Here is a 21,389-nt window from a genome sequence, read left to right as displayed (position 1 = left end):
GGCTGGGCTGAGCGGGGACTCTGTGAGGGGAAGGTGGCGACTGGGCCCGGCCCAGCCGAGCCCAGCCGGAGCCATGCAGGCCTTCCTCAAAGGCCCGTCTTCCATCAGCACCAAGCCCCCCGCTGCCAAGGAGAGGGGCGCGGCCGGCACAGCGGGGAGCAGCGGGGAGGGCAAGAGGCTGAAACCCATCCCCTGGGTGGAGAAGTAGTAAGGGCAATTCTGGGGCAGTGGGGTCGCTGGTAGGGATGGCAGTGGCTGGGGGGGTGCGTGTAGAAGAGGAAGTGGGTGCATAGCAAAGGGGGTTATGGCTGTAGGTGTCTCCACCTGGGAGAACGTTATCTGTTATGGGGGAAAACCGGCACTGTGAACTGCTATCAGAGCAGAAAATGCCTCCGTTGCCCGCGTCAAGTGGTGCAGTTTCATTGCTGTGGTTGGGTGCGGAAGTACATTAAATGCTTTGTTTTCGAGAAGCCTTTCTCAGCTTACAAAGTGGTAAAATATTGTAGTCTGCAATCCAGTTCTGCTCCTAAAAACAGCTCAGGCTGGTGTGTACAACAGAAATAGATTAACAGCTTTCCGAGGAGTTGGATCACTTCAGTAATACAGACCAGCAGCACTGGGCAGATTTCCTGTTATGATTTTGACCTCAACTACAAAATTTGCTGTAATTCTTCGGTACCTGATATAATCAGAAAGGGAAAGGTTGGTTTTCTTGATTTCCATTTTCTTCTGAAACCTTGATAGCTGATAAATTGCATTTAATGTCTTTTTATTTAGTCGCCCCAAAAATGTGGATGAAGTTGCCTTCCAGGATGAAGTTGTTGCTGTGCTGAAAAAGTCCTTGGAAGGTGCTGATGTGAGTGTAATGATAACATGTACCCTATCAGTATGTTTAGGCAGAAACTTTAGCCAGTGATGATGAAAACTTTTATTTTCTAACTCAGCAGTGGTCTTTTTTACAGTGGTATGAACAAGCTAAGTGGCTTCCTTGTAGTATGTTGTGATATATGTGCAAAACTTGTGATGTTTTCAGCCCTCTAAACATTGTAAAATTGTCAGCTCTGTGACACAGTTTGGAATTTTTCTGGTAAAGCTCAATTGGTAAATTTGTTAATAGTTTCAAATCTGGAAAGGCTTTTGTTGTCTCTACACTTCAGCTAGTACTTTTGACACTCATGTTTAAGAGGAAAGGGGAAATTTTTCCTTCATGGAAAAGTCTGGATTACCAGTCACTCCTAAACAGTTCTGGTGATCTACCAGTGCTTCTATAATATTGCTAAACATTAAAACAAACATACCGTTTGCTAATGAGGGAAGTTTTAAGTTGTAAGTGCCAGGTCTACTACTTAGATAGTGATCCCCAAACTTTTTGGCTTGAAGTTTCCAAGTAAGTTTCTTTGGCTTTAAAAAGCTAAGTATGACAGTTTCCCTAACTTCACTGCAGTGTTGGCATCTGTGACCTAAGCATGTAAAGAGGATGAGCAGAGAATTTTCAATTGCCTTTTTTTGTTTTTACACTTGCTTTTGGGTAAAAATTTAGTAAATGTTCAGTATGAATGATCGTTATTTCCTCTGAACCAGGTGATGGGGAGGTGGAGGGACTGCAGGGAGAAATAAAGTAGGTAGCCAAGAGATGGCTGTGCTTTTTTGCAGTCTGACAATTCCGTCCTTTGTACATGCTGAGACTTTTTTTTTGCTCCATGTTTCACCTAGAAGGGTCATTCTTGTGCTCCAAAAGCTGTTACTGTTTTCATGGACTGCTAATGCCAGCTGAAGTGGCTGGTGGATGTTCTGAAAATGCTATTTGTGATATGGCTGTCTGCTCACCAAGAGCTAAAAGGAACAATTTGGGCCTTTCAGTGTCTCACGCAAGAAGCCTTTCACTCATAGTGTGCTCTTGTGCAGTATGCACAGGTAGTCATTCATTTAATCAGAACTTGCAAAAGCACAAGTACTTTCTTTGAGCATAGGGAGCCAAAATGAAGTTGGTGTGACAGAACTGGGAAAGACTTGTAAAATTCCTTTCTTTAGTTCATGTCTCTAGATTCAATTTACTTTGAGAATGCTGTTGTAATGTGACCTTGTCATGTAATGTTGTACCCACAGAAATCTGGGTTTCAACAGATTCGTACAGTTGAGGTAATTAGTAAGGAACTGTTAACAGCTAAGGAGAAATGAGGTGCTGCCACCTATTTTGCCTGGACATATCAGTCATGTAACATCGCTTAGGTGATGGCTTGTGAAGTTCTATTTTGAGCAACAGCTATTTAAAACCTTACAGCTTCTGGATCAGCAATGTTTCTCAGATTATGAGCCTAGTATACTTGTGTTGTCTTTTTGCCTCCTGAGTTGAAAAGAAAAAATTATAACTTCTGCTTGCGGTTATAAGCTTTGTAATTTGCCATAGCTACCCAAACTCAGTAAGGCAATTGAGAACAAAATCATGCAAGTACTTTAAAATATTTGACGCTTTTAAAATTTGGACATTTTTGTTAGTTCTTGAAAGGACTCATTCTGTCAAAAAGGCAAGTGTAGTTTAAACTTTGAGGTGGCTGGTACTTATTTCAGAAGTTCTTATTGAATTTGGAGATCTAGGGAGATCAAAGAAATGGTTGTGACAACACCGTAGGTTTGTGTAATATGCTTTATTTAAACCTTAGTGTTGAAAATAGAGAGCCAGTCCTTTGTTGATCGGCCTGTATTTGTTGGCCTTGATTTGGGACCTGCTAAATGGAGCAGGACTTTTAAGTCCCTGCCGTATCTCCATCTGTAATAGCAAGCATCTGTCTTGTTATAAACTGGGGAGACCACAGTCCAAGTGGTTTTAACTGGGGAAGTTGATTTCTGTCTGCTGGGTCTGTTGATTTGTTGTGGCTTTTTGCAAAGAAACTGAGAAGTGTCATAGTATTCTTTAATTTTAATTTATTTGATGATCTTATAATTACTAAAAAGAGAGTGAGGTGTAGGATTATCACTGCAATTTACATCTTCACTTGTACTAGAACTACTAGAAAAAGACTTGGGGTTTGGACTTTATGCAGTAACTTTCCCCTAAGCAGAGTGATGCCTGCAGGTATCCTGCTTACCCCTGACAAGCACGGAAAAATGGATAACCAGATCAGGTTGCAGTCTGTTTTAAAAATACTGCCACAGTTACATAAAGGATCAGGCTGTGCTTGGTGAAAAAGCAGTGTCAATGCTGGTGATAACTTCAGTGGGAAACAAGAAGAAATGAGATTGAAACAGAAACAGTAATAAAGTATGGGTTTAATGGAATTAGGAAACAGATTCTTATTAAAACTTTTTACCTGCCAATGCTTGTTTTGAGAACTAGTAAGAGTGTGGATTAGCACAGAGGCATGAAATTATGTATCTCCATGAAAATGTCTACCCTTGCAGTGTGCTAACCTAACATGGTTGTTGGTGAAATTTTCAGCTGTCATTCAGTAAACATTTCCTCTCTCTGGAGCTTTCCTAAAAGATATAGGGGGGTAATAATGTTGTGGTATCTAATTAAACTTGAAAAAAGTTAGTGGCTTAGTACTGAATGCTGTTTACTTTTTAGTAACTAGGGAAAAAAGTAACAAATGATTGGCAGAAAAGGCAGGCAAAACTTGAAATGGGTTTATTTACTATAAATTGATTGAAGATTGAAATTATTCTATCTGTAGTTTTACAGTACATACACAGTTGAATTTGTTCTGTGTCTTATCTTAGTTGTTAAAACGGGACAAAACTGGTCTGTCTCTTTCATTTTCTGATGATGGATTGTGTACTCCTGCATTTTTCTCTGCTCTTTGGATGTCTTTGGTTTTGCTGTTCCCATTCTGTCTGCATTGCTTGCTATATTCAGCAAAAGAAAAAATCTCTGATCTTAGTTGACTAGTTTTAAAAACAGAGCATTGCTGTGGTTTAGCCCCAGCCGGCAACTAAGCACCACACAGCCGCTCACTCACTCCCCCACGATGGGACAGGGGAGAGAATCGGAAGAGTAAAAGTGAGAAAACTCATGGTTTGAGATAAAGACAGTTTAATAGGTAAAGCAAAAGCCATGCACGCAAGCAAAGCAAAACGGGGAATTCATTCACTAGGGCAGGCAGGTGTTCAGCCATCTCCAGGGCAGCAGGGCTGCATCACGCATAATGGTTTCTTGGGAAGACAGATGCCATCGCTCCGAACATCCCTCCCACCTTCCTTCTTTGTCCCAGCTTTATATACTGAGCATGATGTCATATGGTATGGAATATCTCTTTGGTCAGCCTGGGTCAGCTGTCCTGGCTGTGTTCCCTCCCAGCTTCCCGTGTACCCCCAGCCGCCTTGTTAGCAGGCCAGCACGAGAAGCTGGACTGTCCTTGACTACTTAGCAACAACTCAAAACATCAGCACGTTATCAACATTTTCTTGTCCCAAATCCAAAACATAGCCTCACACTAGCTTCTGTGAACATCCCCTGATGTCAAAGGCAGCAGTTTTAAAGTGCAGCCTCATAATTTGTAGGAGGGATTACTTGAAATAGTAGTATAGAATATTATTGCTCCTATGCTAATTAGAAATCTTGATTTCAGCCAAAATTTAGTCATGGCTAACTTACAAAAATTTGGTTTATGCCAGCTTTGTTCTTTGTCCCTGTGTTGCTCTGATATATTTATGGAGATCAGTCATATTCTCTCTCAGCTTTTGTTTTGCTGAGATAACTAAATCAAACTCTTTAAAAAAGTCACTTCTCATAAGATAGGTTCTTCACTCCTTTAATCACCTTTCCCAGTTTGGATTCATCATCCTTGACTAAGGATGACCTGAACTGTGTGTAGCTTTCCAGTTGAAGTCTTATTAGTCCTGTGTTAGTGTTAATAATTTTCCATCTGTATGTAAAGTGCATATCCTAGGACCACTGTGTTACACAGGCTTACACTCTTCCTGTGACTGCCAGAGAAAAATAAGTCATCTTTTGTTTTATTCCAGCTGATGAATTCCAGACATCTAGCAGATACTTAGTTATATTCTCAAATTATGAGATTTTATGCTTTGTGCTGCTAAGTGTTGTCCTATGATTGTTATTGCGGTCTTTGCTGTGCTGCTTTGATCTTCCTGTGTCAGCGTGTTTCTTTAATGCATTCCTATTTTTCATGCTGAGGTTATTAATTAAATTATTTGAAAGATCAGTTGACCTTATCTTTTCAAGAAATGTCTCCTCTTTTGAAAAAATTTTGGATAGATGTAGAAATTTGCTGGCATTATGCATTCCAGTCAGTTTGTTGCAAGCACCTCTCTGATTAGTGTTAGGGTATGTCTGCATTGCACTCCCTGCGAGTGCAATATTCACAAGCTACCTTGCACATATTGCAGTGGAGCTAATGGCAGCACAGAATTCTCAGCATGTCTTGAAAAGCTGAGAAAGGGGGACAGTTAACCTGTGCAAATTTTGTCACAGCTGTACTGCTAGTAATATCCAGACAGTTTGAAGGGCATCACTGGATAAATTCACATGTCACTGCAGTCATAACAGTAAGTTCTGTAGGCTTTAGTGATCTCAGACATGACCTGGAAGGAATATATCAAAATAAAATATAAATTGAAGTATCAATTTTGATAGAACACGTGATGGTGCCTGTTGTGGTTTAACCCCAGCTGGCAACTAAGCACCACGCAGCCACTAGCTCACTCTTCCCCTGCCCTCAGTGGGGTGGAGAACTGAAAAAAGGTGAAACTCATGGATTTGGGTAAAGACAGTTTAATAGGACAGCAAGGGATGAGGAAATAATAACAACAATGATAAAAGAATATATAAAATAAGTGACGCACGATACAGTTGCTCACTACCCAATGACCAACGCCCAGCCAGTTCCTGAGCTGCAGTCACTATCCCTTGGCCCACTCCCCCCAGTTTATATACTGAGCATGATGTTATATGGTATGGAATATCCCTTTGGCCAGTTTGGGTCAGCTGTCCTGGCTATGCTCCTTCCCAGCTTCTTGTGCCCCTCCTCGCTGGCAGAGCATAAGAAGCTGAAAAGTCCTTGACTTAGTATAAACACTATTTAGCAACAACTAAAACATCAGTGTGTTATCAACATTATTCACATACTAAATCCAAAACACAGCACTATAGCAGCTGCTAGGAAAAAAATTAACTCTATCCCAGCTGAAACCAGGACAGGGCCACCAAATAGCACCTTGTTCATGCCATCTTATACAAAACAACTGTTTGTCCTCCTTTAGAGCACGATGTGCAATGACCTAGAAGTAAAAGACTTGATATTATTTACCAGGAGGAGTAGATAGTTTCTGTTCTATTAGGTGCTCAGATTTTCAGTAGGTTTTCCTGTTTGTGGTTTGTTTTGTTTATCTGCTTTTTTAAAAAATGGTGCCTTGTTGTTTCAGCTTCCCAATCTGTTGTTTTATGGCCCACCTGGAACTGGAAAGACTTCCACTATTTTAGCAGCTGCTAGAGAACTCTATGGGTAAGCTGGAATCAAGTTGCTTTGGTGTAATAGACTATCACATGTCCTCTAATCATGTGACAGAGTGCCTCGGGTCATTGCCTGTTCTTATGTAGCTTCTAGAAACTTTCTCATACTTACAAGGTCTTCTGTAGGAATATCTTCACATTCTAATTCAGCTCTAACGTGAGATTTTTTTCTCATTTGTCCTGTCACAAGTCATTGGTTTCTGTCACCAATATAGACTTAACAACACTTGAGATTAAGCAGCTGTGTAACCTTATAGCAAAGAATATGAAAAGAAATGGCTTGCATATGCCTTACTGAACTTTGTAAAGGAATTCCAATTTTAATGGTATATTCAGATCTAAAGCACCTCATAAAATGTCTGAATCGTAATCTTTCTGTTACGCACCATTGAGTTGTGTCTGGAAGTAATATTTGGAGCCAGACTAAAATTCAGTGTGTATACATTCATCAACTGACTTGTAACACTTGGGAGTTTTTGAGTAGTGAGTTTGGTGACCCATAAGCAAAAAATGGGTGAGAAGGTGGTTTGATTTTTATAAGCAAATCTAATGTTGACTTTAGTACACAAACACCCCACTGCCCCATCTTTAATTTTTGGCTCATGATGTTGTTTTGGAGAGAAGCACTCCTACTTTAATAGTAGGAAGACAACTGCACATTGTCTGTCCATCTGAATTCCCAGAACTTAAAATCCATTGTATTCAAATTTTTTTACCAGAGGTGCTGCTGTATAGTACTGCTGCGAAATACTGCCTGTATTATACCTGCTAGTTAATTCTTTTCTGGTTGTATTAATGGCATAGCACTGCCAGTGACTGTATCTGGGCATTTTTTTTTCTTCCACATTGCTCACAGCATATAAGTAGAAAGGCATATAATATAGTGCGCTGAAGTTATGAAGCCAACTTCCTACTTTTTTTTTTTTTTTCCTCCTGGATAACTGATCTAATTTTACATTTCATTGTTTTCTGCAGTCTAGGAGGCAATTGTAAAAATAGCTAATGGAAATTCATACCTAACATTTAATGATCTCAATTTAACTGTCTTTTAACAAGGTATGCTATTTAGTAATGCTAGCAAAAATAATACCTGCCATTTGAAAAGGCCAGAAGGACTGTTGATATACTTTATAATGTATCATCACAAGAGTAAACAGCTAACATGTTGTAATCAAAATTTTGCAGGCCTGAATTATTCCGACAAAGAGTACTTGAGCTAAATGCTTCTGATGAGCGGGGAATACAAGTGATTCGGGAAAAAGTCAAGGCTTTTGCTCAGCTAACTGCATCTGGAAGCCGTTCAGAGTAAGTGCTGGATCAGACCCCTCTTGCTTAGGACAAAGCATGTGGTTGTTTTTGTTTAGGTTAACTTTATAATTCTAATATAAATGATGGGTCAGCACTATCCAGAAGTTTGCAACACACAGAGTGCTTTGGCTGAGCTTTGACTTAATGTAATTTCATGTTGAGAGTTTGAATACCTTGGGAGGAACTCTTACTAGTGCTGTTTAGAGTTAGAGAGAGGCAGACAGGGAAAACCTCCAAATATCAAACCTTCTGGATTTGGTGATATATTGTTGCCTTTGCAAATGTTGTCTGACTGCCATAGAAATGCTTCTTTGGGTAAACTGTGGTCTACGTTATTTCTCCAGTACCTCTAATCTGCAGCATCTCATACAAGATTGGTGCTAGTTTATAAGATGCTAAGAAGATTCTGGTGTTAGGTAGTAAGAAGCCCTGTGCAGGTGAAGCTGTATGGAAAAAACAGATTGTGGAAAGTATCAGGAAGAAACTACATGCCAGGAGTATCTGGCAAGAAATGGTCTTGTGTACTGAAATTAGTCCGTTGCAGTGTTCTTTAAAGTTCAGGGACTCAGGAAGCCTGTAAAAAGAAGAGCTGCATTAGTTGTTAAAAGAAGAAACTTAAAGCAAGGGAACCTATTTTAGAGGACTTTTGCAGTATTCAAGTGTCAGTCTTTCTATGGGAACTCAGCCCCCCCAGTTATTACAAATATTAGTCATTTATCTAAAAATAATCAAAAAAGATTGGAACCCTTGAATATGTTCTATTTATTGTGTATAAATAAGTAAAATATGACTTGTTGTTTTCAGTGATTTTTTTTTTTTTTTTTTTTTTTTTTGGTTGGTCTATACATTGCCTGTCTCCTGGATAAAAATTTCTTATTTTTTCAGTGGTAAAGTTTGTCCTCCTTTTAAAATTGTAATTCTGGATGAAGCAGACTCAATGACTTCAGCAGCCCAGGCAGCCTTAAGACGCACAATGGAAAAAGAATCTAAAACAACACGTTTCTGCCTTATTTGTAACTACATCAGCAGGTATGTGTGGAATTTGTTGCTTATTTGGACTTGTTGCTCTTCCTATTCTGCACTGCCCCCCCCACCCCCCTTCTTCACTGGGAGGCTGATAACTTTTCATAGTTTTGAGCTAATAGATAGGTAATTCTGTGAATACAGGACTGAAGACAATGTTTAGGTATCAACTTTTATTTTTTACAGTGTTGCAGTTTGAAGGTTTTGCTGCCCTTTTCTGCCTTGATAGCTTGATAGCTTGACCCATGCATTCATTCACCAAGCACTTGCCTTCCTTTCTTTCAGAATAATTGAACCTTTAACATCTCGATGCTCCAAATTCCGCTTCAAGCCTTTGTCAGACAAAATCCAACAGCAGCGGCTGTTGGACGTTTCTGAGAAGGAACATGTGAAAATCAGTAGTGAGGTAACTTCATGGTTGCCATGTAATTTTATTGCTTAATGCAGTGCATAATTGCATTACAGTGAAAGGGGCTAAGCTAGCATACTTTTCCAGACTGCTCAGTTGTATTGACTACTATGTGTAAAGTCATTTAGATATTACTCTGCTTCTATAGATGATATGAATTTTAAGAGTCTTCCTAAAACCAGATAAATGTCCACCAGAGCAAACTGAAGCAAAACTGCAGGGCTTTTTGTTCAGTGCTGAATATACTTGCATTAAGCTGTGCCTCATCCTGAAATTGCCAGCACACACTTGTATTAGTAGAGAGGTTGCTTTGCAACTTGTGTGTTGTGCCTACCTGTGACAATCTGCTTTAGGCACTACTTAATGTAAAAAAATTTACTTGATTAAAATCAGTATGCTGAGAAAGTGTACTGGATTTTAATTAACAGTGAACATATTTCAGTGGCATTTTCTGACATTTTTTTCAGGCAGTATCTTACCTTGTTAAAGTGTCAGAAGGGGACTTAAGAAAAGCAATTACTTTTCTTCAAAGTGCCACTCGCCTAATGGGTGGGAAAGAGATCACAGAGAAGATAGTCACTGAAATTGCTGGGGTAAGCTATGCTTTACAGTTTCTCCTGTAATTAGTCTGAAAAGCATTTGTGTATTAAGTGTCCTTGCTACCTGTATCCACCTTTGCTCAAAGTGTGATTAAAAAATTGTCTTATACCCATTATTATTGCAGTATGATACCAATACACTGTCCACCAGAATTTTAAAGACTGCCTGATTCTGTATTACATAGCAAGTTTCTAGCAACTTATTCTGTGAGCCAAGGAAAACTGTAAAATAGTCTTATAATTCAAACTGGAGTTGAAATATTCTGCCCATGAATGCAAAATGTATTGCCTTTTGTGGGACAGTAGACTAGAACGTCTTTTTGGCGCCTTTATGTATGTGTGTGTATGTAAGTATAGGTCATTGCAAAGTATGGTGTGGGAACACCACAGGGGAATGACTTTCTGTAGCAGCTCATTTTCAACTTAACATTCACCGTGACAGTGTCTCTTCAAGGATCTCTGTAGATTTTACTTTTTATCAAAGCAGCAGGGATTTCTTCTAGAATGACATAGATAATACTGACAGGGACAGGAGAAACCTGGGAGGAAATGCATTTAATAACAAAACTTTTGTGAAGGTGTTCCTATAGCAACAAAACACCTGCTACAGAAAGAAATGTGAGATTAGGAGTTAGAAGCTGAAAAATAAATGGGCTTTCATGATGGACACACTCCCCTTGAAGGTGCTACCATCATAGCTCATTGTAAGGGTTGTGAGGTTGGAACCATCCATGCCTTCGATGGAACCAGAGGCAATTGCTACTGTGCATGTTTTACAGAACAGTTTTAAACAGTTTTCTCAGGGAACTCATTCAGTTTTGTGAGTCCAGCTGTAGAAAAGAGATGGATTTCACTTACAGATACCTGTAAATCACAGTTCCTAAGAAACCTGGTAGCAGTTGACTGTAATGATAGGAAAAAGCATAAAATTCCATTATTGAATAATGCTTGTTTAAACCAGAGGAGCCCAACTTTACATGTTCATGAAGACATCAAGTTCTTGGTCTATGTAACTTTTGTGACCCTGGAGTGACATTAGTACAAAAGATTAATACAGAAGCTTTAAAACTCAACTGTCCAGACACTCAACTGACAGGAATGACAATGAGTAGAGAGGAGAATGAGGGCAGTGCTTCCCTGCTCAGAGCTAAATAATGGCATCTGTCGACTTTTGCTTCTGCTTTGTTGTCTGATCTTGTTGCATTGGGCTTTTTTTGTATGTCCCTGGTGTGTAACTGGAGAGAAAAATGATGCTTAGGTGTGGAATGGTACAGAAAGCATCGGCTAATCGCATTGTTACAGTAGGTCCTCTGTTTAGTCAGTGTCCTGAACAAACGATTGCGTGTTTGGGTTTATGAACGTGGCTTTGACAGTTCACTATCATTATATAGTTTTTTATGTTAATATCACCAATATGGGACAAATATTAAAGCCTAGCTCTCAGTCTTAACATTTAGCTAGTCTGTATTACATACATACTTAAAGTGTGTGTAGAGGAACAAAATGCTAAAATGGCCCCCTTCATAAATAGTTTGTATCTGCTACTGTAAGCATCAACTTTAAAAGTTTACAAAGTTGAAATTAAGAAATGCAATTTCTTATTACAGGTCATCCCTAAAGAAGCAACTGATGAACTCCTATTTGTGTGCCAGAGTGGTTCATTTGAGAAGCTGGAAACACTGGCAAAGGTAGAGTCCTCTCAGTGTTCTAGCCCAATATTTTTTCTAGGTCACTGCCCTGTGAATCCTTTGTTGCTGGGCTGCAGCTGAAGAACATTTGGCCTCGGGTCAGTTAGGATGCACATTTCAGGAAGCATGTCTTTTACCAGTTAGTACTCTGATCTTTCCCTTCTGAGGAAGAGCTGTCAAAGCTGCAAATAAGATTCCCTACCAGTGTGACTCTGGTTAAGCTGATGACATGCAGAACTGTTAGGCTGAATTAGGCAGAGTAGGAATTCTTCACAAGACACTTGGCTCAGGCCTTATAACTGTCTTCAGTGGACTAGACTAGTCACCTTCTTGGTTACATGGAAGTTTTGTGAGGTGAGAAGTACATGAATAAAGTTGTAATAAGTCTTCAGTTTTAAAATATTTCATGTTAATCTTACAGTACACTAGGGAGTAAGTTTGTCTTACAAACTGCAGTGACTTAAAATAGATCTTGCTGGAGAAGGTGCAAGCTACTGGTTTATAGAGGTGGATTTATTTTCTTTAATACAGAAAATGTTCTTACTCCCTTTGAAGAATGGGAAATTCCTTATCTCATGAGTTTAAAGGAGGCTTAGACAGTCTTGAACTGGATTTTGAATCAAGGAGTAGTCCCTGGCAGAGAGGAGCGTGCCATAGCACCATTGTCCCAGTGCAATGTTCTATGCCTGTGTGAAAAAAGGCAGTATCGGTCAGCCTCCTGCTTTTCACTTGGCTGAGCCTCATTGGATAGTTTTGGCAGAACCTCTGGTTTTGAGTCTGGGTTTATTCTTCTGTAAACTTGCAGCAAATCTTAGAATTGTTGTGCCAGGATTTGTGCAGATATCACTGCCTTACACTTTCACATTTACTTACCATGATGTCTAATATGTGATGATCTTCAAAGGTGATGATACAGATTTTCTAAATGTGTAGGGCTGGTATAGTCTTTCATCTGACCATGCTCTCATCTGATGTAATAGTTTGGAACTGTTCTCCAGTTTCTAGAGTTGGTGGGGGTTTGTTTCAAATATTAGTGCTCGATACGCAGTTGACACAATATGAATGCATACTTCTGTAAAGCACAGGTGTGTATTTTGCTGTACAGAAAAATAAGGTTGCACCAACCTTTGTTGTATTTTCATAAACTTCTGCCTCAATGGCTTTATAGAATACTGTTCTCAATAATTGCTGTTTTCTGTAACTGGGCACTACTGATTTAAAAAATAAAAGCTATCTTTAGTTGCCATGGTTTTTATTGTATTAAAAGAGTTTTGGCCTTACAGAGATCTGTATGCCTGAGGCTAGCAACTACCAGATGAAGAAAATAAATCAAAGTGGGTGGCACTTTAAAATGTGAAGGCTGTGAAAATGCCACATGATGCTGTGGATGCTAAGCTTTCCTAATTTTAGCATTAAGATTGGACAGGTTCAGTGGAGGCTGTTAAATGCTTAAAATGTCTCTAGCTCTCACAGTCCTCGGATATAAATTGTCAGAAGCTGGAAGAGTATTTGGGAAAATTGTTGCTCTAGGTCAGCCATGCTCTTGCAGTCTTTCCTCAGCACTGACTTCCAGTTGCTGGCAGGCAGGATGCTGGACTGTGTACAAACTACTGACTTGTCCTCTAAAAAAAGGTTCCATAATAGATTTCAGTAGCGTCTTTCAGTTGACACAGAATTTTTCAGATTGGTTCTCCAGTTTGTGGTGCTTCTCCTGCTGAATTACTTCCATTTTCCTCCCTCCCCAACACAGAATCTCATAAATGAAGGGTATGCTGTTGCTCAGCTGGTAAACCAGCTGCATGATACTGTCGTTGAGAGCGAAGATTACAGTGACAAGCAGAAATCTGTCATAGCTGAGAAACTTGCGGTAAGTCTGTAGTTTGAGTTAAAAAAAAAAAACCCACAACACATTAATCTTCACAGATTAATTTTTGTTTACACTCTCTCTCAAGAAGTACACAGTATTTATTTTTAGTTCTGAATCTTTCTTGGTAGAACCTAAATTTTTGTCCTGAGAAATTTTATGAGAAGGAATTGAAATCCAGTTAAGTGATATACATGGGGAGGGAAAATTAAGATGAGATTAAGTCAGCACCTAAAAAAAAAAATTAGGAACTGCAAGTTCTTGTTCTGGTGTGTAAAATGTCTTTTAAAGTTAATTAACTTGCTAAATTTTGACCAAGATAGCTGTGGTGGAGGTTTTGCTAAATTCACTGAAGAAGGACAGCTAGTGTTGATGACCTGCAGTGATGCTCCTGGCAGTTAGTTGCAGAGGAAATGGTGCATCCCTCATGTCTGTAACTGTCAGGTCTTGGCTTCCTCAAGAAGGTGGAGGTGGGAGAGGTTTTTTTCCCAGTTTGGTAGGATGGGTGTGTGACATGTGGCTGCTGGAGAAGTTGTTGCCAATTAAGTATACAGTTGGCAAACTTCATCTTGGTGTTCTCCACTGTAGCCTGAGAGCCAGCTGGCTGGAGCACCACTGGTTTAAGAGGGTTTTACCTTCTCTTTCCTATTTGCAGGAAGTAGACAAATGCTTGGCAGATGGTGCTGATGAATACTTGCAGTTGATGAGTCTCGGTGCCCTTGTGATGCAGCAGCTAACACAGAACACATAACTCCTCCAGGAGTAGCTGGCAGCAGAGTAGTGCTCTGTTTCATGGGTGGCCAGGGCCCTGTGTACTTATGTGCTGGGTTGTTTTTTTTTTTCTTCAATAAAAGGACTACTCAGCAGTTGGAAAAACTCATGCTGGAATGCTTCACTTTTTTTTATACTAGGTTAAAGAGATCTCTGGCTGTTGAGAGGCCAGTAATGCCCTGCCTTGCAGTTCTTTCCACCTGTAAACACATGAAAAACAGTGGTTGTCATCATCAGCTGAAAGCTTAGAAATACAAGGATGAGTTGTTCCAGCCCATGCTGCTTGGGTTTGAAAAGGCAGCTGGGCACAGAGATCACATCTTCCCCAAGTGTGAGGCTTCAGGCTGAAGCCAGCCCCTGAGGGAATATGCCTCATGCCATCACCATCTTCTACTGGACCAATCAGCATTCAATGCTATAAAAAAAAAAATCACTTTCTGCTAAAATCCATTGCAACACTTACTATACTTCTGTGTATCTTGAGTAAAATGGGAGGTGAGGGGTAGGTCATGGGTCAGAGCATGTTCTAAAGTTGTTGCTTAGCTTTTTGCCCAATCTCAGTCCAGTCTTGCTCACCAAAACAGTTTTTAAGGCTGGTGCCTGTATAAATAGCACAGTAAATAGCGCAGCTCTGGGTGGGGGATAATCATCTAAGTGCACCTGTTGGACTCCCTTTCCTTCAACCTTGAATTCCTGGTACTGCAGTGAAAAACAGCAGGTCCTGGGCTGGCAGGGGCCTTTGAGCTATTTTCTACCCCAGTGAAGGGGCAAGTTCAGCACCACAGCCTGGCAGCCCAGTAACTGATGGAGCACCACCAAAGCTGACCCTGTCCTGAAGAGCTGTTAGCCCCCCCAAAAAGCAAGACACCCCTCTAACCAAGAAGCAACTAGTTACAATTTAAGTGAATATAGAAGTATTTTATTGAACATTCAAACTTCATTAAGACATGTGCAATATGGCAAATTTTACTGGGTTCAACCCTAACTAAGACAATAGTATGATTGCTTGCTTGCTGGGGCTTAGCAACAGGGTCCAGATCACACTTACCACTAATTAAATACTTTATTGAATAAATACATATGAAACAAAAACGCATTTTAATGCTCTTATAAAAGTTTAGAGATTTTGAAAGGCCTTTCCAATTCAATCTGAAGTGTAAGTACATACAATAAAGGAAGGTAGGCTAGTTTAACATAATTAGCTGACTTTATACAGCACTTATATCTTTTAGTCCATAAGTAAATTATTAAATGATAAAGAACATCTAATACAACCACTTCTATGGAACTAGGAAATAAATTTCTAATAAAGAAAAAATTTACAGACCCCATGACTTTCCACCCAACCCCAACAGTCTAACCCTAAAGTGGATAAAGCCAGTGGCTTTCCCCACAAGAGCTCACGACAAAAAGTCGCTTCGCTTATCAAAAATCTGTATTTCTGATCCGTTATGAGCATTGAGACAAGATTCAGTATATCCCCAAAGAAAGAAGCACAATGCACGTTGTGAATCGCCTATTCAGCAACAGCGAGCACTGCATTCAAAACCACCTCATCCCAGGGATTAAATGAGATCAGCCACATTCATCGGCATCTCCTCGACTGTAGTATTGTAGAAAGTCTCAATGTCTCGCAGGATCCTCTTGTCCTCTTCAGTGACAAAATTTATAGCCACACCTTTTCTGCCAAAACGACCACCCCGGCCAATTCTGCACAAAGAGAGAACACATTTACATACACGTTAACTACTCATAATCCGCTTCAAATCTTTGCAAGATCCATCCATTCATTAACTGCTGCTTTTTTATCTGCCACTGGCCAGTCTATGCCGTATTTATGGGCCTAGCTGCTACCAAAGTCATGTCTGGTCAGGAAAAACTAGCAGTTAGTGCCAACAGTACAGAAGAAGTGTCCATCCTACGGAGAGTGGCAGAGCCGAAAAGGTTACTCTCTCAGCTGCAAAACAAGACCTTTATTGAACAGTTGGTACTGTGGTACAAAGTCCCAGCTCCATCTCCCCCCCCCATTGCACTAGCAGACCTATACCACACGCATCCAATCCCAAGCACGTGGCATAAAAAAAAGGTAAGCTACTTACTGTTCAAAAATCAGACTGTTCCTAAATTAATCCAATTTTATCCAGTAGCATGGAACAGCACATTCAACTTCAGAATTTTAATTCAACATAACCATTGCCAGTGGGAAAACTTAGTTTTTTTTAAAACAGAAAAATCCAAGCTTGTCATTTTTGCATAAGCCCAAGTCAGTCACTACCACATCACAGTTCAGTTACACCCACCATCAGTTCTACCTTCCTGCAGACTGCACAGTAAAGCACCTAGTCAGCAAGAGCTAAACACACAAAAATGGCTCACAAAACTTAGTGAATAATCATGACAAAAGAAATATATAAATACCGACTCGCTCTTTATTCAAACTGTGCCGCTTACGAATCCACGTCCTAAATTACGTCAACGCCGTTTCTGAGCACCATCTTGTGTCATCAACTGCTGCTATCGACTCCTGTATTTTTTTACATCAAGTAACAAAGCACAGTTTACTTCATTTAGGGTCAGTCACTAGAAGTTAGCTAAACCTAGGGAAACAAAACTCAAATTGCTACCAGAAGACACACACCACAGAGGAAAGAATCCCACTGTAAAAGGAGCCACTAAGAGTAAACCAGGCACACACAACATCAACGCAGCTGGACCTCCAGGAGTGAAGGCAGTCCTATACAGCTAGTTTGCTAAGAATATTAAGGTCTGGCCACTGAGCAGCAGCAGCAACTGAAGATTAGCTAGGACCTATGGATGGAGCCAACATTGCTGTCAGGATGCTGTGCCAGTCACAGCTTTTGTACTCATACTCCACAACCTACATGACAAAAAGGCAGTTCAGTAGCTGGCAATTTCCCCAGATCCCAGCAATGAACAGTTGATGAGCCATCACTGAACTCATCACAGATCTAAGTTTTCCCACTGCTTTGTTTTACTGTCCAAAAGTTCTGCTCCTCCCTTGTTTCAGAACCACAGCTGTGCAAGTCAGGGCTTTTTTAATCCTGATAGCTTTTTAGCAGTTACTGTATGAATGGATGCATAACACCTGCTGTTATTGGACTAAATAGAGAAACAGGCAAGGCTCCATGCTGATTTCTGCAGAGGACATTCAGCATAGCACACCAACCAACTCGGGGATAGAGCCAACTAACCTGTGAATGTAGTTTTCACGATTGGTCGGCAGATCGTAATTTATAACCAGTGACACTTGCTGCACATCAATGCCACGAGCCTGAAAAGCAATACAGAGTGTTTAACACAAGTCACAGGCTTTAAGAGGTTTTGTTATTCATCCCGTGCTTTTGTCGACCACATGGTTAGTGATGAACTACAACTGCGTAGTCCATAGTGGAGTGTAGTCTTTACTCTGCCAAGAAGCTCCAAACAGTTCAGGCTACAAGAACCTTCACTGCATGATGAAGCTTTTGGCACCAGACAAGAGGTGTGTTCAATGTAAGGTAACACTCACCAGCAAGTCAGTGGTGATCAGGACACGGCTTGATCCTGACCTAAACTCTCTCATGATAACATCCCGCTCCTTCTGGTCCATGTCACCATGCTATAGAGTTAAAAAGTTGATATTACTACAGTACCAGTACTCCAGACTGCAATATCCTTTCAAAAAAACACATGATGTATGAAACCCAGCGTCCCTACCTGCCGTGGGAACAAAGCAGGTAGGGATAGAAGGAAGCATTTTTCTTTAAGCAGGGGGAACGATAATACAGCACCACACAGCTATATTATAACTTTCCTGCTTTTCATTCAAATGTAGCTCATCACTATTTGTTTTTCCATGTGTACATGGCATTTCAGAAGTTATGTGGGAGCATCAATTCTTACCAGAGCTGAGACTGTGAAGTCTCGGGCATGCATTTTCTCTGTAAGCCAGTCTACTTTTCTCCTTGTATTCAGGAAAATAACAGCCTGTGTAATGGTCAGTGTCTCATACAAATCACAGAGAGTATCCAGCTTCCACTCCTGAACAGAACAAAGATCAGGAAATGCATCATGCCACTGACAGTTCAGTGCATAACAAGAATCACCAACAAGGAATAAAACTCTAAAGCAACAACCCATTAAGCACACTCTAGTGTGCAACTGTATTCAATGACCTTAAAAGTTGGAACAAGACATCAAGCAAAGTTTCTGCATCAACTGTTGCACCAAATCTTAAGACACAGGACACTGGACATTAAGAAAGAGGTCCACCCTAGTCATTTTTGATCCAGTGCATAGTTGTTCTTCTTCTTGCGTGTACTCTACTAGCATTATTACAGAAACCAAAGCTCAGCCTTGGTTTCAGTAATTTTAGCACAGTGCTTTAACAAGAAGGTAAGAGAACTTAAGCTTAAGTCTTTCAGCCAGAGCAAGTACAACTGATACCAACCTCTCTTTCAACATTAATGTAGAACTGCTTGATACCCTCCAGAGTCAGTTCTTCCTTCTTCACCAAAATACGTATGGGATCTCTCATGAACTTCTTGGTCACTTCCAACACATCCATTGGCATTGTAGCTGATAGCAACACAACCTAGAATGCATTACTTGGTGTTAGCATGTGCCCAGGACACGTGTTTTCATTTAGACAATTCAGCAGTTCTCAGCAACACTGTAACCAAGCCCAAATCCATCCATTTAACCACGTAAAAGGTTTTGTTACCTGGATGTTTGTGCTTAATTTTTGAAAGATCTCATAAATTTGATCCTTAAATCCACGGCTCAACATTTCATCAGCTTCATCCAGAACAAACATTTTGATCCATTTAGGTGCTATTAAAAAAGAAAAAAGGAGTATCTCAGGAAGTTTCATAAACACACTATTACTTTTATTAATGTCCCTCTTTTTTAGAACTAAGCTTTCCGGTACAGCTCTCTACAATGACAGCAAATGCGTTACTTAAGCTCTTATTGGGTGTGAAATCTGTATTAGAACTTTATTATCAAGAGCAAAACTGGATTCATACTTACAAAGGTAGCGTCTGTTTAACATATCAAACACACGCCCTGGAGTTCCGACCACAATGTGCGGAGCCTCAGCCTGAAGCTTCTGCATTTCATTGCGAACATTTGTACCACCAATACAAGCATGGCATGTTGCTCCCATGTAGTCTCCAAGGGCCAGAATTACCTTTTGAATCTAAAATAAAACCCTTCTATTAGTAGTAGTTCCTCATACATTAAGGATTAAGCCCTGTTATCATCAGTACTTATGGACTTCAGAAGCTAACAGAGCAAACAAGGATTATGCAGCTCTAATGGTTAGAAAAGACAGTTGCTAATGATTTTGCCCAACTGCTTGTTATAGAAGTTTTTCACTAGAACAAAAGTCAGAGGGGCACTTAAATTCTTGTCCTTACTAGTTGAACTAGCTGAAGTGACTACCATGCATGTGCTGTTACCAAGTTAAAAAGCAGGGCCTCCAGAAGTGAACTCAAGTTTTAAACTGCTAAGGCCCACATGTTAATCACTTGCAGAAAGTTCATAAAGAGTGCGCAAGTGCACTGCTATACACCAGGCTTCAAAACAAGGCTGACTTCATCAATGTCTTCAGAGAAGAAGAAAGGCTAAACATTCTGATCAGAGGTCCTTGTTCCACTGATCTGCCTCCCCCGCAATGTATTTCTTCCGTCTGATTTAGTATGTTTAGTTTTACCTTAAAGAATAATCTTCACTATAGCACTGCCATCTCAGTATATTCTACTTGAAAAATGCAGTAAATTGTAGATAATGTCTTCTACTCTATGTTGTGTTCAACATTTCATCTTAAGACCCAATGCGTTACTGATATACATTAGTCCTAAAAATTAAGCATCCTGTAAGTTTTGTTAAACACTCCCACTTAGTAAAAGAGAATACCAAGCCTTGAGGGTGAAGTAGACATGCATTAACATTCAGTCAGGAAAACACCACAAAAATAGAAAAACAATGAAGTGACCACATGCGTACTGCAGTTTTCATGTTGCACAACTGCACGCAAGTTCAAATAGCTTCCAAAAAGTACATTTTTTTTCCACTCAGAACACTGTGCTTTAATAATGTATCTCATGTTTTGTTTTTCTGCTGAAGATGCTCCCTCAGAACTATACACAGCATAGCAGCTGGCTCCTGCAACACTGCCCCAGCACACCCTCCATGTGCATCAACTCAGCTATTCAAGCAGGCAGAGAACTTGCAGGACAGAAGCCAGTTTATATTCCCCATTACTCAACACAAAAAAAGGGTTCTGAATGGATATTAGTTACAGCCCCTGAAGAAGTCTGTTGTCTCACAGTTGTGAAACCTGAAACCTATGCAACACACAAGCAGCTTTTTTTTTTTTTTAACTACACTATCAATACCTGTTGAGCCAGTTCTCTGGTAGGGGCCAATACTAGTGCTTGGGTCTCCTTGAGATCAATCTCCAACTGCTGCAGGATGGAAATAGCAAATGTGGCTGTCTTGCCAGTACCTGACTGAGCTTGAGCAATCACATCATACCCTAAAAAAAGTAGGATACACATTTACTGCTCCCACACAAGTCATTCATATTTATTTTTATTTTATTCCCTTTGCAATAAGTGATCAGTATTAAGAGTTCTCTCCATTTCAGGTCAGTCCCGAAAGATGGCGTACCATCATATCACTTTTCAGTAACAATTAAAAATAGGTATCATCACACACCAATAAAACAGCATATGCATTTTACAACACTTTCCTAATTATCCGATGTTGCTATCAACAAATGAATCACCTGCATACCTTTTATGCATGGAATAATAGCTCTCTGCTGAATAGCTGAAGGCTTCTCAAAACCATACGCATAAATGCCCCTTAGAAGGGATTCTTTTAAATTCATATCATCGAAGTTGTCAACAATCTCATTCCAATTGCTCTGTAATAAGGAAAAACCAGAAAACATTAAATCCAACACCTATCTCCAACAGCAATGAAATTCTCAGGTCAGTTCTCATGTGCTCACCTCAATGACACCATCGGGGTCCATTCCCTCTGGGCCGCCATGGTCTCTGTCACCAAACATAATAAGCCATTAGCACAGTAGCAACTAAAGTACAGAAGCGAGTTGGCACCTTGGCTGCTAAAAGCCGTATCTGGAGCCCGTGACAGATAATTCTAGCAGGTGCTCTGATATTTTGCCAACGGAGGCACTCCTACCCTCTCCCCAGTGGCTTGGGTGCCACTAACCCATGCCCTCGGG

At 40.2% G+C, this 21,389-nt stretch overlaps 2 protein-coding genes across 2 annotated transcripts; one reads left to right on the top strand and one right to left on the bottom strand.

Moving 5' to 3' along the window:
• Positions 1–7: 7 nt before the first annotated feature.
• RFC4 (replication factor C (activator 1) 4, 37kDa) lies at positions 8–14,130 on the top strand. Its single transcript, XM_010282877.1, has 10 exons — positions 8–207; positions 778–856; positions 6,382–6,461; positions 7,655–7,774; positions 8,663–8,806; positions 9,086–9,206; positions 9,677–9,802; positions 11,416–11,496; positions 13,247–13,363; positions 14,016–14,130. The coding sequence occupies exons 1-10, from the start codon at positions 74–76 to the stop codon at positions 14,109–14,111; spliced, it is 1,098 nt and encodes a 365-aa protein (XP_010281179.1). The 5' UTR covers positions 8–73; the 3' UTR covers positions 14,112–14,130.
• Positions 14,131–15,028: 898 nt separating this feature from the next.
• On the bottom strand, positions 15,029–21,201 carry EIF4A2 (eukaryotic translation initiation factor 4A2). Its single transcript, XM_010282876.1, has 10 exons — positions 21,153–21,201; positions 20,933–21,065; positions 20,533–20,672; positions 19,163–19,331; positions 18,855–18,964; positions 18,582–18,725; positions 18,035–18,172; positions 17,661–17,750; positions 17,344–17,423; positions 15,029–15,841 (listed from the first exon to the last, which is right to left on the bottom strand). The coding sequence occupies exons 1-10, from the start codon at positions 21,174–21,176 to the stop codon at positions 15,697–15,699; spliced, it is 1,173 nt and encodes a 390-aa protein (XP_010281178.1). The 5' UTR covers positions 21,177–21,201; the 3' UTR covers positions 15,029–15,696.
• Positions 21,202–21,389: the final 188 nt, after the last annotated feature.

This window comes from Phaethon lepturus, unplaced genomic scaffold, assembly GCF_000687285.1.
Source record: "Phaethon lepturus isolate BGI_N335 unplaced genomic scaffold, ASM68728v1 scaffold21352, whole genome shotgun sequence".
Classification (NCBI taxonomy): domain Eukaryota; kingdom Metazoa; phylum Chordata; class Aves; order Phaethontiformes; family Phaethontidae; genus Phaethon; species Phaethon lepturus.
Note: the sequence above shows the minus strand (reverse complement) of the source record. Positions and strands in the feature narration are given on the sequence as shown.

Coding starts and splice junctions, on each gene's coding strand:
- EIF4A2 (XM_010282876.1), bottom strand. CDS start 21,176: ATGGACCCCGATGGTGTCATTGAG. Junction 20,673..20,932: donor TATTATTCCATGCATAAAAG/GTATGCAGGTGA, acceptor TACTTTTTTTAG/GGTATGATGTGATTGCTCAA. Junction 17,751..18,034: donor ACTTCACAGTCTCAGCTCTG/GTAAGAATTGAT, acceptor TTAACTCTATAG/CATGGTGACATGGACCAGAA.
- RFC4 (XM_010282877.1), top strand. CDS start 74: ATGCAGGCCTTCCTCAAAGGCCCGTCTTCCATCAGCACCAAGCCCCCC. Junction 857..6,381: donor AGTCCTTGGAAGGTGCTGAT/GTGAGTGTAATG, acceptor TTGTTGTTTCAG/CTTCCCAATCTGTTGTTTTA. Junction 9,207..9,676: donor ATGTGAAAATCAGTAGTGAG/GTAACTTCATGG, acceptor CATTTTTTTCAG/GCAGTATCTTACCTTGTTAA.